Source organism: Rousettus aegyptiacus, unplaced genomic scaffold (genome assembly GCF_014176215.1).
Source record: "Rousettus aegyptiacus isolate mRouAeg1 unplaced genomic scaffold, mRouAeg1.p scaffold_m13_p_16, whole genome shotgun sequence".
NCBI lineage: Eukaryota > Metazoa > Chordata > Mammalia > Chiroptera > Pteropodidae > Rousettus > Rousettus aegyptiacus.
In genome coordinates this window covers 36,800,925-36,818,815 of record NW_023416291.1, presented here as the reverse complement: position 1 = coordinate 36,818,815, position 17,891 = coordinate 36,800,925, and the positions used below count along the sequence as shown (strand labels likewise).

The following is a 17,891-nucleotide window of genomic DNA, read 5'->3' as shown; positions in this document are numbered from 1 at the left end:
AATCTCCTAGCACCTTCCTTCAACTTTGAGTTAAGTTTCCTTCATGTCTAAGACTAGATCCTTTGACTCTTCAAAGCACTGATTTGTGGTGGAAACACAGCCCCTAATATCTCCAGAAATGTTCTGTTCCCCTTTTCAACAGGAGGACAACTGATTCTTGTGGTAATAAACCACGAGCACCACATGCATAGGCTTTATAACACTTTTGCCATAACAGTCAGGAATTTCATACTTACAACATAAGTTCAACTTTGTCATTTAGTCCTGCATTATAAAATGTTTGTTAATTCCAAGAGATATACTTACATCTTTTTATGCACTATAAACTGAGTTTAGCACCTTATAAGGATTATCTGATTTAATTTTTATAAGCATCTTATGCATGAGGAGGTACATTTTTGAACTCCATTCTCCATTATAAAAATGGAGAAGTTTAGTGATCTACCTAAAGTTAATATTCAAAATTATGATGGGCCTTGTTTATAATTATATCAGGTTATTTCTAGACAGTGGTTCTAAACCAGAAATGAATTCTCTCTAGAGATGTTTGGCAACGTCTGAGGGGATGCTGCTAAATACCTACAATGCACAGGAAAGCACCACTCCCCACAACACACACAATTGTTATTCTGTGCTCAATGTCAACAGAAATAGATGAGAAACCTAGTCTACATAAGCACTTCTCCAAATTCAGTGTGCCTATGAATCTACAAGGATACTCCCAGAAATGCAGAGTCTGATTCAGCAGGTCCTGCAGGGCCAGAGATTCTGCTTTTTCTACAAGCTCCCGGGTGGTGCTGATGCTGCAGATCCTGGTCTGTGGACCACTCTCTGGATAGCAAGTCTGAGGTCCTGTGTTAGAGGCTAGTGTAGGTAATTTTAGGGTTTCTGATCCAAATATTATATTTGCATGTAGTTTTGAAGGAATAGTATATTTGCTCATTCCAGAGGTTGTGATTCTTTATATAAGGGCCCTTGAGTGATAAAATACCATATACGTCTGGAGAAGACTTTGTAGTGGACAGAATAAAGACCTCCAAAAGATGCCTACGTCCTAATCCCCAGAGCCTTTGAAAATATTTTTATAGCCAGGGAGGATTAGGGTAGTAGGAGGAACTCGATTGCTAATATGCTGACTTTAACATAGATGATGAACCAGGATCATTCAGGTGGAACTAAGGTAACCACGACGTTCCTTTAGAAGCAGAAGAGGAGAGAAGATGAAAATGCTACACCACTAGCTTTGAAGATGGAGGAAGGGCCTGAGCCATGGAAACAGATGGTCGGTCATCAATATGAACAGAAATTGGAAAGAATCAGATTCTCCTCCAAGTCTCTAAAAGGAACACAGCCGTGTAGACACCTTGATAAACCTATGAGACGCACTCAAGCTTCTGATATCCAGAAATGTAAGACCGCATATTTTCATGTTGTAAGTAACTAGTTTGGAAGCATTTTATAGCTACAATAAAATCTAATACAGATATTATTCAATAAAATTGGTTTAGGGAAACTGAGTGGAAGTCTCTTCATTCATTAGTTTTCCTTAGGTAAGGGCATTTTATGTAAAAAACCCACACCAAGTAGAAAAGAAATTTTAAATAAATTTGGAGATATTCCACCCTATTGGGAGGTATAATGAAGTCATCATTGCATAAATGTAAACTGACTATGATGCTCTTGTGTCATTAAGATTTAAGGTATGCCGTGATCTTAATTTTGCCATTATTAAACTACACTGACTTTTTTTCTCAGCACGCTACGGCTTTGCCTTGAAGTTAATCAGTTCTAATTTATATTCCCCAAGTGCATGACAGAATTTCTCATTAAAAATACAGAAGACAATGACCACTGGAGGAAAAGGCTGAGTGTGGGATTGCAATTCCTACTAATTGTTCCAATAGAGAAATCAGAATAACAAATCCCAAATATAGGACAATAATGAAATAATTCAAACTATCTGGTATTCCTTTTTAGACTCATTACATAATTATTTTCCTTATGAATAACCAGCATGAGAGAAAAGCTGTTGCAAGGCAATTTCTGCCTACACTGGTCTGGATCTTTTGGGTGCATACAAAGCAAGTTCAAATTCAGCCCATCTTAGACATGTAATACAAACACTCTGACTTCACTGCACTTTCTTCCACACCTGACACTCAATTTCCTACTCCCTGACCAACGTAACTCCTCTGATGTGTTTTCTGCATCCATTTCATGCATCTCACTCATTCTACAACGTCACCCAAGTGTACATCTATGCCCATCACTTAATTATCAACTCTGGTCCTTGTAGTGCAGATTCAAAGAGACACGTTTTACTAATGTATTAAATAAATTAATTACAAATTATTTACTTAACCAAGAACACAAACACGGTGATCTCTTGTCTCTGGGTGGGGCTGATTAGGATCACTGTCAATCGGGTAAAAATTCTCAGATTGATTCACCCGGACCTTTTCTTGATGTACTTTCTGGGCTCTCAGACTCACCCGGTTTAGGTCTCTGAGAAGAAGGACTCAGTGTGGAAGTCTGAATTCCTACCTGGATGGTTTGTGATGGAGACTGAAACTCTGTTTACAGACAAGACAGTAGGAGGGAATGAAGCTTCAGTTCCGAGCCAGCTTAGGAGTCAAAAGCAACAACCTTGTCCTGTCCACCAATGCTGTACAAGCTGAGGGACTGCACAGAGGAGGTATTACCACTCTCTCTCTATCTGCTCATCAGACACATGTCCTTCCTGTTATTCCAACCTCTAAGCACATGATTTCCCTCTGGGCCTCTGGAATAAACAGAAAGAAAATTTTCCCTAATGATTCTCTGATCCCAAATGACCAGGTTAGAAGTCAAGTGAATTCAGTTTTTATGACTCCATGTCCTCTACCTCACCTGCTTCCCAGAGTTCTAATCTCCTAGTACCTTATCCCAAACTGGAATTCATGTTTTCTACAAATCTGAGACTAAGGAATCTGTCAGGATCCGGTCTCTTTGATCCTTAAAGCATTGATTTGTTGTGGAGACACAGACCTAATGGCTCCAAAGATTGCTATTCCCTCTTCAAAAAAGAAAGAGCTGTATTCTTTTGATTTGTAATCTTGGGCACCACATTTCTTGACTTCATAACACATTTGTCAAAATAATGAGGAATTTTAGATAGAAGAATGCTGGGAGTTCCGGTCAAAATGGCAGAATAGGTAGGTGCTATGTTTGCCTCCTTTGATAGCCACCTCAAACTTACAACTAACCTACAGAATAGCGATCACTGGGAGTCGCCCAAAATCTAGCTGAACAGAAGTACTGCAACTGGGGACACACAGAAAAGGCCACCTTAAGACTGGTATGAGATGTGGAGATGCAAAACATCTGGTCCTACACCTGCATGTGGCAGTTAAGAATCAAGAGAAATATCTTGGCTGTGATGGTGGCCCTAAGGGGTGAGAGGTTTCTGCCCCACACCAGGGTCCCCGGCCCAGGGTTCCAGTGCTGGGAAGAGAAGTCACTATGACAAACCAGCAGCGATTGTAGTTGAGTGAGAGGGAGGGTAGGTGGAGTTCCAGGCATTCCTCTTAGAGGGCCTACACGTGGACTTACTCACTGATGGAATCATTCTCTCTGAGCTGCAGTGCTGGGGCAGCACCTCGAAATGCACCAGGGACATACAAGGAGGAGGTGAGTTGTCTGGCTTCAGGGTGAGGGCTGGAGGGGCAGGTTCCTCCCAGACAGAAGGGTTGGCAGAGGGCATTGTTTCTTTGATGAGCCCTCCCCTCCCTAGCTTGAGACCCAGGTGGGCACCATATCTGAGATTCCATCAACATAGCTAACATTGGTCGCCCTGCCTTGGTGATTCCCTGAGACTCTCTGCCTTACCCAACTGGAGAGCTCACCCAAGTCACTTGCATTGAATTTTCCATACAAGGAGCCTATCTTGGCTCATGCCAGAAAATTTTCTAAAATTTCTCAAAGGTTTATAAACCCCAAACAAGAACCATTTGGCCTCAGTATGCCTGTACCTGTTGCTGGGAGCCCAAATATGGACCTAGCGGCAGCTAGAGTCAGTTTGCGGTTCAGCTTCTCCCCGGCATCTCCATGCCTAGCATGAGAGGCAACCAACTTCAGATCACTTCGTAGCTCATACCAATACCAAGTGGCCCAAGGCAAAGCATAGGCTGAAGCTGACCTCAACCTGCACCAGAACCTCCTCAAGAGACTCTGCAACCAACACACTGGTGACCAGCTTTGGACCACCAGAGATCACACCAGAACACTACCAAACCAGCTCCACAAATAGAACACCCAAAAGGCAGACTCAGGAGGCACCAGAGCCACAGTAAATAAATCGTGCTCCATAGGGTCAGCCCCTGCCACTTCTCCACTGTGGTCAAAGTCTGTCTTTACAAACAATCGGCCTGAGGAGCAATCCCTCTCATTGATGTGCCAACAACAACCAAGGCTCAGCTACAATGGGGGGCACACACAACCCACACAGGGGACACACCTGGAGCACCAAGCTCAAGTGACCAGGGAGACTTTGCAACTGGGCCCCACGGGACACGTACTACATAAGGCTACTCTACCAAGACTGTGAGACAAAGCAGCTCTACCTCATGCATAGAAACAAACATTGAGAGACAGCCAGAATGAGGACACAAAGAAACATGTCCCAAATGAAAGGAGAGAACAAAGCTTCAGGAGAGGAACTAAAGAAAATGGAGACAAGCCATATACCAGATACAGAGCTCAAAACTCTGGTATAAGCATGCTCAAGAATCTCAGGGAGAACTTCAACAAAGAGAATTAAAACATTAAAATGAAGATAGAAATAATGAAGAATACAATAACCGAAGTAAAGAGTACGTGAGAGGGAATCATAGTAGAAGATGAAGCAGAGAGTAGAATTAGCAATTTGAAAGACAAAGTAGCAGAAAAAAGCAAAGAAAAAATCTAAAATATTAGAATAGTTTAAGGGGCTTCTGGGATAACATCAAGTACATCAACATTTGCATCATGGTATACTTGAAAGGGAAGAGTGAGAGCAAGGAATCGAATCTCTATTTGGAGAAATAATGACAGAAAATCTTCCTAACCTGGCTAAGTAAATAGGCATACAAGCTCAGGAAGCACAGAGTCCCAAACAAAGAGAACCCAGGAGGCCCACACCAAGACACATCATAATTAGAATGCCAAGAGTTAAAGACAAAGAGACTCTTAAGAGCAGCAAGAGAAAGGCAATTACTTAGTTACCTACAAGGGAGCTCCCATTAGACTGTCAGCTGAGTTTTCTTTGGAAAAGAAGGGATTAGCACAAAATATTTAAAGTGATGAAAAGTAAGGATCTACAACTAAGATTACTGTACACAGCAAAGCTATCATTTAGAATCAAAGGACAGATAAAGAGCTTCCCAGATAAGAGAAAGATAAAGGAGTCCATCACCACTAAGCTAGTATAACAGAAATGTTATAGGACTTCCTTAAGAAGAGGAGTGGGAAAAAGATTAAAAAAATATGAATAATAAATGGCAATAGCTTCAGATCTATCAACATTTATTTAAATGTAAGTGGGTAAGTGCTCCAATCAAAAGACGTAGTGTGGCTGAATGGATAAGAAAATAAGACGTTTACATTTGTTCCCTATAGGAGACTCACTTCAGAAGGAAAGACACCCACAGCCTAAAAACAAAAAGGTGAAAAAAATTTTATGCTAATGGAACAAACAAACAAAAAAAAAGTGGTTGTAGCAATACTTATACCAGACAAATAGATTTTGAAACAAAGGCTATAATAAGACACAAAGAATGACCCAGCAATTCCACTTCTGGATATTTATCCAAAGGAACCCCAAACACTAATTTGAAAGGATATATGCATCTCTATGTTCATTACAGCATTGTTTACATGAGCCAAGGAGAAAGGGTACATATACACAATGGAATATTACTCAGCCATTAAAAGAATGAAATCTTGCCATCTGCAACAATGTGGATGGAGGGTATTATGCTAAGTGAAATCAGTCAGAAAGAGAAAGACAAATCCAGTATGATCTCACTTTTATGTAGACTCTAAGGAAGAAAATAAACACAGAAAAACAAAGTCATAGATACAAAGAACATTTTGATAGTTGCCAGATGGCTGGGGTTGGGAGATGAGTGAGAAAGGACAGGCATTTAGATATGCAAATTTCCAGTTATAAAAACAGTCACAGGGATGTAAAGTACAGCATAAGGAATATAGTCACTAATACAATAACTATGTGTGATGTCAGATGGATTGTAGACTTATCGAGACGATCATATTGTATTTTATATAAAAGTCTAAGCACTATGTTGTACACCAAAAACTAATAAAATATTGTATATGATCTGTAATTAAAAATAAAAAATTGTTGTAAAAAGAAAAGAAGAAATATGGTATGAGCCATGAAAAGTAGCATTATGAAATGAATTTAATATAAGGGTGTGTTTGTAAAAATAAACTGCTGTACTTTTAGGAAATTAAAAGAATAACTTATGTAAAGAATGTATTTAATATGTGAAAAGTGCAATACCCATGAGCTTTACTTGTCAATTATTTTATCACCTGTGAGGCTGTGTGTGTGTGTGTGTGTGTGTGTGTGTGTGTGTGTGTTTATTTATTTATTTATTTATTTATTTATTAGCAATTTACTTTCTGGATGAAAATTGTCTGTGAGAGCCCTTTGCTTTTGCATGGTGGGTTTGAAGTGTTTGCATTTCTGTCTCTGACCACATTCTTTCAAACATGAATTTTTTTTTTTTTTTTACAAAATGAATGCTTCCTATTTAGTTCTTTTATGTATGTATAGTTATATTTGTGGAGCCATTTATATAAACATGCAAACACATTTATAATATAAATATACAAATATACATATCTATATGTATCTATATATACAGACTATTAGGAATCTAACTATTAGGAATCTTATTATCAAAATGACAAAAGGTAATAAATGCTGGTGAGGATGTGGAGAAGGGGGAACACTAGTACACCCTTGCTAGGAATAGAAATTTAAATCGAGCTATAATAATATTCAGGAAAGGAAATCACACTCACAAAAATATATCTGTACCCATGACATGTTTTTTGCTTAGTTACTCACAATAGCTTAATGACTCACAAGGAAAGAAACCTAACCTCCCTTGATGGATTACTGGATAAAGAAATGTGAGATATACATATATATACACACACACACACACACACACACACACACATATATATATACACACATATATATATTTGTTATTATAATTATAGAATATATTTATATATGAAATTATAAACATATAATATCATGAAATACTATTCAGATATAATAAAAGAAGGAAATCATGTCATTTGTGACAACATGGATGTATTTTTAGGGCATTATAGTTACTGAAATAAGTCAGAGAGAAAAAGACTAAATTTTATCATCTCTCTTTTATGTGCTACCTATAAAGCCATATTCACAGAAATAAAGACTAAATAGATGGTTGCCAGGGACAAGAGGGTGAGGGAAATGTGGAGATATTCGTCAAAGGGTGTAAAATTCCATTGTAAGATGGGTAACTTCTGGGAATCTAATATACATCATTGTGACTATAGTTAACAATAGTATATTTTATACTATTTAATTGCTGAGAAAGTATACTGTAAATGTTTTCACCACCAAAAAAGATAACTATGGTGATAATGTCACAATGTATGTGTATAATTAATCATCATTGGGCACTTTGAATATACGTGATTATATGTCGATTATATCTCATGAAATCTGAAAAAATTAAAGTCTCAAAGCAATGAATAAGGATGTACAGTTCACTAAGAGAATGGGGGAATGAATCAATCATTAAAAATAAATTCTTCCCTGGGCAAACAGACACATAAGCATTTCATGCTTCTTTTGACAACAAACACTTGTAGATTATGTACTACAGACTTGCAACCAGGAAGAAAGAAAGAGTTAGTGGAATAATTTAATTCATCAAGAAACAGCAGTTTTACAGATATTCCCCAAAGCAGAACATAGCAAACAGTAAAACGGATAGGGGGGTGCATCAATTTTACTGTGGCTGTTGTCGAAGCCAGCATGAGGCAGTTAGAATCTATGTCACTGATAAACACAGCATACGTAGATCAGCGGCCACTCTCTGCTCCTTGCGTGACTCCTGGGAGGAGGTCCCCCTTCAAGATCACAGCTCTGTGTCCCCCAGGAACACAGCAACACTGGGCCCACTTGCTGTCCCTAGGGATTCTCCAGTGTCACAATGAGCTTAGTAAGTGCAGAACTGGGCCACGGTCACAAATGTTGCTATAGACTGAGCATCTGCTCTGTCTCAGTAATTTCCCATCATCCTTTACACATTACTAATTTCTCACACCAAATCCATAGCATAGGTGGAATTTCCCTGTTTATTTAAGGAACCAGAGGCCTGATTACTCAGACGGCCCACAGACCAGAACCTGCAGCATCTATATCAAGTAGGAGGTGGTTACGAGTGCAGAATTTCTGGGTCATCCTAGACCTGCCAATCAGACTGTACATCTGAACAAGATCCCCAGGTGATTCACATGCAAACTGATATTGTAGAGGTTCTGCTCTAGAATGGTATTTCTCATCTCACCACTGTTGACATTTCTGCTGGATAATATTCTGTGGTGGGGGTTGTCCTGTGCATTGTCGGATGTTGTGCTGCATCCGTGGCCTCAAACCACTAGGTGCCAGTAGCGTTTCCCCAGCTGTGACAAACAAAAATTGCTCCAGACATTGCCAAATGCTCTCTGGAGGCAAAATCACCCTAGTCACACCCACCGGCCTAGGGTACAAGAACTGGAAACATCTTGAGGGAATTCCAATTAAAACCAATCCCTTTCTCAGTTTATAACTTAGGACAGACCACTTAACCCCTCTGAGCCCAATTTCTGCAAACGTAAAATGGGATTCATAATAGTACTGACCACACAGAATGGACATCTGTAAAAATGAAATAAGACAATTCATATAGGATTCGAAGCTCAGTTCATGGTGCATAAAGAGATTTAAATATATCTTATACATGAACATTTTTAAGAGAAAGTAAACAATAGTTCTGATCTAGATTCATGTACTCACATATAGCATGAATCTCCTAACTGATTTGTCAAAAGCCAAGGATTCTAGTTCTCATTGTTTTTTAGCAAAGGAACACACCTCTCATTGAAGAGGGGTTACCAATTTTCTGGAAATATCAGGAGCTGTTTCCCGCCATAAGACAATACTTTGGAGGTCCATGGGACCTAGTCTACTCTGGTTCCTCAGCTGTAGATTTGGAGAAAATATTAACTGCAAGTTAGGATAAGGTGTGAAGATATTAGACTACTGGAAGGCAGGCATGTTCACGGAGAACGAACAATAAAAGTTGGATTCACCTGATGTCTAATATGGTCTCTTGGGAACAGAGAATCAGCAGGAAATTTTCCTTTCTTTCTGGATCAATGTCTCACAGGAAAATACTATGCTCAGAGGTAGGAATAAGAATGAAAACAGTGCCTAATGAGCAAGTATGAGAAGCTGTAAATACCTCCTCTGCCGCAGTGTGAGGTGTGCAACCTTGAGCTGAACACAGCGTAGTTATTGCTTTTGGCTTCCTCAATCTGGTTGGGGACCAGTGCTTCACTCTTTCCTGCTGTCTTGTCTGAGAACAGAGCTTCAATGTCCAGCATCAACTACCCAGGGAGGAATTCAGACTTCCACATAGCGTCCTCCCTCTCAAAATCCCCATTCTGGTGAGTCTGAGAGCCTGCTAGGAAATTGAGGAAAGATTCAGAGAGAAATCAAGTGGAGAACTTCAACCCGAGGTCACCTGAGAGCCTAACCAGCCCAACCCATAGCTGAGAGATGGCCATTTACGGGCTAGGTAGACTAATGAATTTATAATTCATTTAATGTGTTATAAAGAGAAATATATGTTGAATCAGCAGTGCAAGGGTAGTTGTTGAAAATTAAGTGATGGGAATACAAGTCCAGCTGGATGAGATGAGCAACGGATGGGAGACATAAAGTGGTTTCAATACATTAGAACATAATACGGGAGTTTTGCAATTAAGGGGAATAGGGGAATAGAGTAACTGGGGGGCATTTTTAGACTTTTTAAGGTGAGATGTATTTGAGCATGTTCTGTATTTTTCAGAAAGACTCAGACCCATGGAAGTAGATATTACATGGCAACAGAGATTCTTGAGACATACATTTCACAGTACCATCTCTCATGTTGGATATTCACATGAAAAATTGTGTTTAATATGCAAAAAGGGGTATGCTGATGTTGGAGAGTTGCCTTGCAATCTTTTATTATCAAGAGGTGGGGGAAGAATGGAGACACTTGCGAGGTAGAAAAAAATCAGCCAGATATCACCACCAGTGATAAGTATTCATTTAGTGACAGGCAGGAACTGTGCTAAGCTTTTGAATGAAGCTATAAAGGTACAATTACTAATTGAGAATGATTCTGCTGTCTCTCCGAGTTCAAACCACTCACATGTGGTAGATTGAGATTCAAAACTGACATTCTTTATTCTGATTCAAAAAGTTTCTCACCTAAAATCATTTAGAAAAGCCTTTAACCATTTATCTTTAGGAGTCCTCGTCTGTTGTAGATCATATATTTTCTTTTGTAAATTGTGTGTTTGTTCCCTTGGCTTATTTTTTTCAGTTGATGTTCAATCTGTAATAAGTCTTGACATGGTCAAGATATTACTCCTTTCTCTTTGAGATAAGTTTTTTCTTGCTGTTTTATTAGTTATTCTGGGCATCAAGGGGATAGTACCAGGGTTGGAATGTTGCCAGAACCAAAGAGCTTTCTCCTCATCAAGTCGCTCAGGAGCCATCTGCGCCATTAAGTCTTGTTTTCCTCTCACCTTTTTTTCAATGGTTTTTAGTATTTTAAATAGAGACACAGAATGGTCTTATTAAAAAGAAGCTTCATGTTTACATGTTCATGAGAGGCTTAACAACTTGAATTTGGGAACGATTTCTACATTCTTCATGGTCGAGATAAGTTGAATTCAACAACATGCCTGTATCATTCTTTTCCCAATTCTTGTGGCTGGAAGCGAGAAAAGCCTGGCAGCAACATGGCCCTAGGATGCCATAGTATGCTGTATCTATGTTTGAGTGTGTGTTTTGTGGGGCATGAGCTGTTCTCCGGGCTGTGGGTCCTAAGCTGATATACTCCAAAATATGTCCCATAAATACAGATGCCAGAATATAAATCGATAGATGAAAATTAAGGAGTCATGTCAGATCATAGGAATTCTTTAGCAAAATTTAAAAAGCAAAAGGAAGAACATGTGGAAAAGACTCCTCATGACGTGAAGCTTCAGCAACTACAGGGAGACCACCTCCTTCCTCCACAGTCCGTGATACCATCTTTCATCACTTTCCCTCTTCCTCAATCCCCTGGACACTGTCTTCCCTTTGAGTGCTGAGTATCTGAACCAGATGTCATTCTCAGGGCCTTTGCACTGAGTCTTGCCACAACAGGTAAACATGTCCCCAGATAACCTATGACCCCCACTCTGTCTTCTTCCAGGACTCAGTAAATGGCACCTTATTTGCAGATCTTCCTGAACTTCAGTGAAATATCACATTTCCATTTACACTCTTTTATGCCTGTTTTTTTTTTTCATAGTACCTGTCACCATCTGACATGGTATATATATATTTCTATTTTCTAATTTATATTCTTTTTCCAGCACTGTATACTCTTACCCTAGAAGATGGTAAGCCTTCACAGAAATTCCTCAAGTGCATGAAAAATTTTGCATTAAAATGATATATTACGTGATCTGCTGGGGAAAAGGTTGTGTGTGGTACAGACTCCTAATCGCAGGTGTCACAACAGATTCCTTAAAGGCAATATGATCGATATAAATATATATATATACATATATATATACACACACACACACACATATTATTGCCTTGACTGAAAAATATAAAACCTAGCTTTTTAAAAAAAATTCTAGAATTTCATATGTTAATGCCCACATGTGTATAAATTAATCATGTTATTTTTCTTTTCTAGTTGTGGCAACCACCATATGCTACCAGGCAATGATACACGAATTTCAGAATTTCTTCTTTTGGGACTTTCAGAAGAACCAAAACTTCAGCCCCTCATATTTGGGCTTTTCCTCTCCATGTACCTGATCATTGTGTTTGGAAACCTGCTCATCTTCCTGGCTGTCAGCTCAGATTCCCACCTCCACACGCCCATGTACTTCTTCCTCTCTAACCTGTCCTTGGTAGACATCTGTTTCACCTCCACCACCATCCCAAAGATGCTGCTGAACATCCAGACACAGAGCAAAGTCATCACCTATGAAGCCTGCATCATCCAGATGTATTTTTTCCTAGTCTTTGCAGGTTTAGATGTTTTTCTCTTAACTGTGATGGCCTATGACCGCTATGTGGCCATCTGTCACCCTTTGCACTACATGGTCATTATGAACCCCCGGCTCTGTGGATTGCTGCTTCTGGTGTCCTGGATCATGTGTAACCTGAATTCCTTGTTACAATGCTTAATGGCTTTGCAGATGTCCTTCTGTACAGACTTGGAAATCTCCCACTTTTTCTGTGAACTCAAGCAGGTGGTCCAACTTGCCTGTTCTGACACCTTTTTAAATAACATCATGATGTATTTTGGGGTAGGGCTGCTAGGTGGTTGTCCCCTAGCTGGTATCCTTTACTCTTACTCTAAGATAATGTCCTCCATATGTGGAATCTCATCAGCTCAGGGGAAGTATAAAGCTTTTTCTACTTGTGCGTCTCACCTCTCAGTTGTCTCCTTATTTTATTGTACAAGCGCAGGAGTATACTTTAGCTCTACTCCTACCCACAGTTCACGGTCAAGTGCAACAGCCTCCGTGATGTACACTGTGGTCACACCCATGCTGAACCCTTTCATCTACAGTCTCAGGAATAAAGATATAAAAGGGGCTCTAAAAAGAGTTTTGAGGATGGTGGCTATAAAAAGCCAATCGTCCCGGGGCTGAAATAGTTCCCATGATTGCAGGGCTGAAAACATTTTAGAGCCAGATATCGTCATTCTTTGATCAGATTGTGGAAAAAGCACTTGCTCTTTCCATTTATTGTCTGAAATTACCATTTCTTTGATTTAAACTTTTTTTTTACCATTTGATAACTCACTTGATTAAGCTTTCAGCTGCATGACATTATGGACAGTTTTCTATTTATCTTTTTTCCTACTCTCTCCATTTTTCTCAATCCTGGTTGAGAAATATTGGAAATTCCATTTCTTTCATGGGACAAATTAGATTTCTTAAAAATAATGCTTTATAAAATTAAATCTATCTTCCTAAACATATTTTTTTTACAGTTTTGCTGAAGGAAATATTATGAACTATGTTCCACACATGGAGTAAAAGTATACTTTGCAACTAAGACCACTTATATAATTTTATTTCAGAAGAAACTCTGAAGCCAAGGTTTACAGTTAGGGTGTGTCATTCTTTTCTATATCACTACCTTAACTGTTCTTACTGGTAATGACAACTCTAACATGCTACTGAGTTTCATTACTGGTCTCCTGGTATTATTGTTTTATTCACCCCGGTGTCCCACTGTCTACTCTAGGCATTGACAAAAATTGATTATCAAACATATATCTATCTCTATGTAGAGTCTACATTGAAATGCAAATTTGAATAAACGGATTGACTTGATGTGGTCTTGGTGTCAGAGATGACTTTACATTTGAAGAAGCAAAATTTCTAAGCACACGTTTTAATATTAAGAAAAATTTTCTTTTCCACGCTATACATCTACTCATTGAAGTATGGAGGACTGGTGTCCATGTACAAGGGTTTTTTAAAAATCATATTTGACATACAATATTATATTAGTTTCAGTTGTACAACATAGTGATTAGTCATTGATATGAACCCCCAATCCTACTTCTGAGTATCTATTCAAAGATATAAGAAACATTAACTTGAAAATATATATGCACCCCTATGTTTATTGTAACATTATTTACAATATACAGAAGCCTTTTAGGAGTGCATTGATAGGTGAAGAGATAAAGATGATGTGGTATAGACACCCGCATTTGGGTGCGGAAGTCCTCCTTGAGAATGGAGTGGTCCCAGCCTCACACCCAGCTCCCAGCCCAGGGTACCAGTGCTGAGAAGAAGTCCCCATAAATTCTGGCTATGAAAACCAGCAGAGATCGTGGCTGAGTGAGATGGAAGGCTGTTGAAGTCCCCAGTCTTCCTCTTCAATGCCCTGTGCATGGACTTACTTGCTGACAGACACTCCTCTGATCTCCAGTACTGGGGTAGTAGCTTGAGAGGCACCAGGGACATATAGGGAGGAACCGAATTGTCTGGATTCAGAATGAGGACTGGAGGGGCAGCTTCTACCCAGGCATAAGTGCTGGTAGGAAACTTTGTTCCTTTTGTTCTTTTATTCAGCCTGCATGCCCAGGAGGCTACCATATCTGAGTCTCCATCGACCAAGCTAAAACTGTTTGCCCTGTCCTGGTGATTTTCTGACTTATCGCCATGCCCAAATTATGGGCCCCCTCAAGCTGCTTCCAGTGGCTTTTTCCTACAAACAGCCTGTCTTTGTGCCTGCTGTGAACTTTCCTAAAAATTCTCCAAGATCTGGCCTTGGTGTGCCCATACCTATTGCTAAGCTGCCTCAAGCCTGGCGGTGGCAAGTGTCAGTGTGTCACTCACCCTCTCTCAGGCACCTTGAGCCTAACACAAGGGGCAACCATCTGCAGATCACTTCGTAGCTCATACCAAGTGGCCCCAGAAAAAGCACAGGTTGCAGAGACCTTGGTTTGCATCAGAATCCACACAATAGACTCTGGAACTAATACACTGGTGGCCAACTTTGGACCATCAAAGTCCATACCAGAGCTCCACCCCACCGGTTCCACAATAAAACACCCAAAGGGAAGACTCAACAGGCTCCAGAGTCCCAATAAAATGAATCTTGGTCCACATGAGCAGCCCCTGCCCAATAGCTCCTCCACTGTGGTCAATGCCTGTCTTTGTACACAATCAGCCTGAGGGAACATCCCTCTCACTGATGTGCCAATGGCAACCAAGGCTCAACTACAATGGGGGGCACACACAACCCACACAAGGGACACATTTGGAGAACCAGCTGAAGAGGGAGACTTTCCCACTGAGCCCCACAGGACAGTCTACCAAGACTGTGAGATAAAGCAGCTCTACCTCATACATAAAAAACAAATCTTGGGAGGCAGCAAAAAAAGACACAAAGAAACATGTCTCAAATGAAAGGAGAGAACAAAACTCCAGGAGAAGACCTAAAGAAAATGGAGACAAGAAATCTACCAAATACAAAATTCAAAACTCTGGTATAAGGATGTTCAATAATCTCAGTGAGCACTTCAACAAAGAGATAGGAAACATTAAAATAAAGATAGAAATCATGACAAAGAACCAGTCAGAAATGAAGAATACCATATCCAAAGTAAAAAACATCATTAGAGGGAATCAATAGTCGTTTAGATGAAGCAGAGAGTCAAATCAGTAATTTGAAAGACAAAGTAGCAGAAAACAGCAAAAAAAAAAAAAAAGGTAAAAATAAAAATAAAAAAGAATCCAAAACAATGAGGATAGTTTAAGGGGCTTCTGGGATAACATCAAGTACACCAACATTTGCATCATGGGGTACTGGAAGAAGAAAAGAGAGAACAGGAATTGAAACTCTATTTGAAGAAATGATGACAGAAAACTTTCCTAACATGGCTAAGTAAATAGACATACAAGCTCAGGAAGCACAGAATCTCAAGCAAGGTGAATCCAGGAGGCCCACACCAAGATACATCATAATTAAAATGGCGAAAGTTAAAGACAAAGAGAATCTTAAGAGCAGCAAGAGAAAGGCAATTACTTAGTTACCTACAAGGGAGCTCCCATTAGACTGTCAGCTGAGTTTTCCAAAGAAACTTTGCAGGCCAGAAGGGATTAGAACAAAATATTTTAAGTGATAAAAAGTAAGGACCTATAACCAAGATTACTGTACCCAGCAAAGCTATCGTTTTGAACCGTGGACAGATAAAGAGCTTCCCAGACAAGAAAAAGCTAAAGGAGTTCATCAACACCAAACTGGTACTTCAAAAAAAGGTAAGGGGTGTTCTTTAAGAAGAAAAATGGGAAAAAATCAAAAATATAAATAATAAAATGACAATAACTATAAATGTATGAACAATTTCTTTGAATGTAAATGGAGTAAATGCTCCAATCAAAAGACATAGGGTGGCTGAATGGGTAAGAGAATAAGACCCTTACATATGCTACCTATAGGGACTCACTTCACGTTTAAAGATAGCCACAGACTGAAAGTAAAAGAATGCAAAAAGATATTTTGTGCAAACAGAAAGAAAAAAGAAAAACAAAGCTAGTGTAGTAATTCTTATACCAGACAAAATGGACTTTAAAACAAAGGGTATAATAAGAGACAAAGAATGACCCAGCAATTCCACTTGTGAGTATTTACCTAAAGAATTTCATACCATGACTTCAAAGGGCCACGTGCATCCACATATTCATTGCAGCATTATGTGCATTAGCCAAGATATGAAGGCAACCTGGGCATCTGTCAACAAATGAAAAAATAAAGAAGAGATAGTATGCATATACAATGGAATTTACTCAGCCATAAATATAAAGAAATACATACATACATACATACATACATACTGTTGTGAGAAACACTTGCAGTCTTGGTGGGATGCCTGGTGCTTGGAGCAACAAGGTCATCAGAAGCAAATGTGGACTTATAGACAAGGACACATTGCAGGGAGGGCGCACACGCCTGATCTATTCTGGGACTTCTTGCTCTAGGGACGAGGATGGGAAAAAGTTACCAGAGAAGAAAGAGCTGATAACATGGTCGTGGCCTTGAGGCTGAGTCTGGGAATTGGCTGTACTTTGTAATTGCTAACCTGATAGTAAGTAATGATGTCTTGCAAAGCCAGCTTTGCGAGGGAGAATAAAGAGCCATGGTAACAGGGGTTGGGGCTGCTAGCATCGCCATTCCTCCTCTCCCTTATCCATGTTAGTAAAAGCATTTCCAGACTCCGACTCTTCTTCCTAACTATCTCCGCAACACATACGTACATACATACATACATATATACATACATACATGCATACATACATATATGTATACATACATACAACCATACAAGAAATCTTGCCATCTGCAACAACATGGATGGACCTGTAGGGTATTACATTGAGTAGAGTTGGCCAGACAGAAAAAGACAAATGCCATATGATTTTACTTATATGTGGAATGTAAAGATAAAAATAAATGAAAAAACAAACCAGAAATAAACACATAGATACAGTGAACATTTGAAGGTTGCCAGATGGGAGCAGCATTGGCGGATGGGTTAAAAAGAAAATGGGATAACGGATACAAATTGGTAGTTACAAAATAGTCATGAGTATGTAAAATATAGCATAAAGAACATAGTTGATAATAGAAGTAAAGTAGGGAGGAGGCAAGAAAATTAAAATGTTAATAAAGCCACTATCAGAGGCTGCAATATGTTAATCAGCCCTGCAGCCAGGCCAGGAGGACACTTTTAAGAACAAAATGAGATTTCTGCTGAGATTGCTAACACCCATTCTCCACACCTATGAAGGGGAAACAGGAACCAAGAGTCATTTCCTCTGGCTAAAAACATGAGGAACCTATGGACTAAAGGATGGGAACTGCCAGCAAGCCTTTCACTCTACATTTTACCTTTTCACAGCTACATATTCTTCCCCTTCCTCACTTATGTCCATATCAAAGGAAATAGAAACTAAAGAATGACATATAAACTGAATTCCCTGAACAC

At 39.3% G+C, this 17,891-nt stretch overlaps 1 protein-coding gene across 1 annotated transcript; it reads left to right on the top strand.

The window, feature by feature from the left end:
- Positions 1-12,051: 12,051 nt before the first annotated feature.
- On the top strand, positions 12,052-13,419 carry LOC107505846 (olfactory receptor-like protein OLF4). The gene has a single exon (XM_036234346.1). It carries the CDS (start codon positions 12,079-12,081, stop codon positions 13,030-13,032), a length of 954 nt encoding a protein of 317 aa, XP_036090239.1. The 5' UTR covers positions 12,052-12,078; the 3' UTR covers positions 13,033-13,419.
- The last annotated feature ends 4,472 nt before the right edge of the window (positions 13,420-17,891 follow it).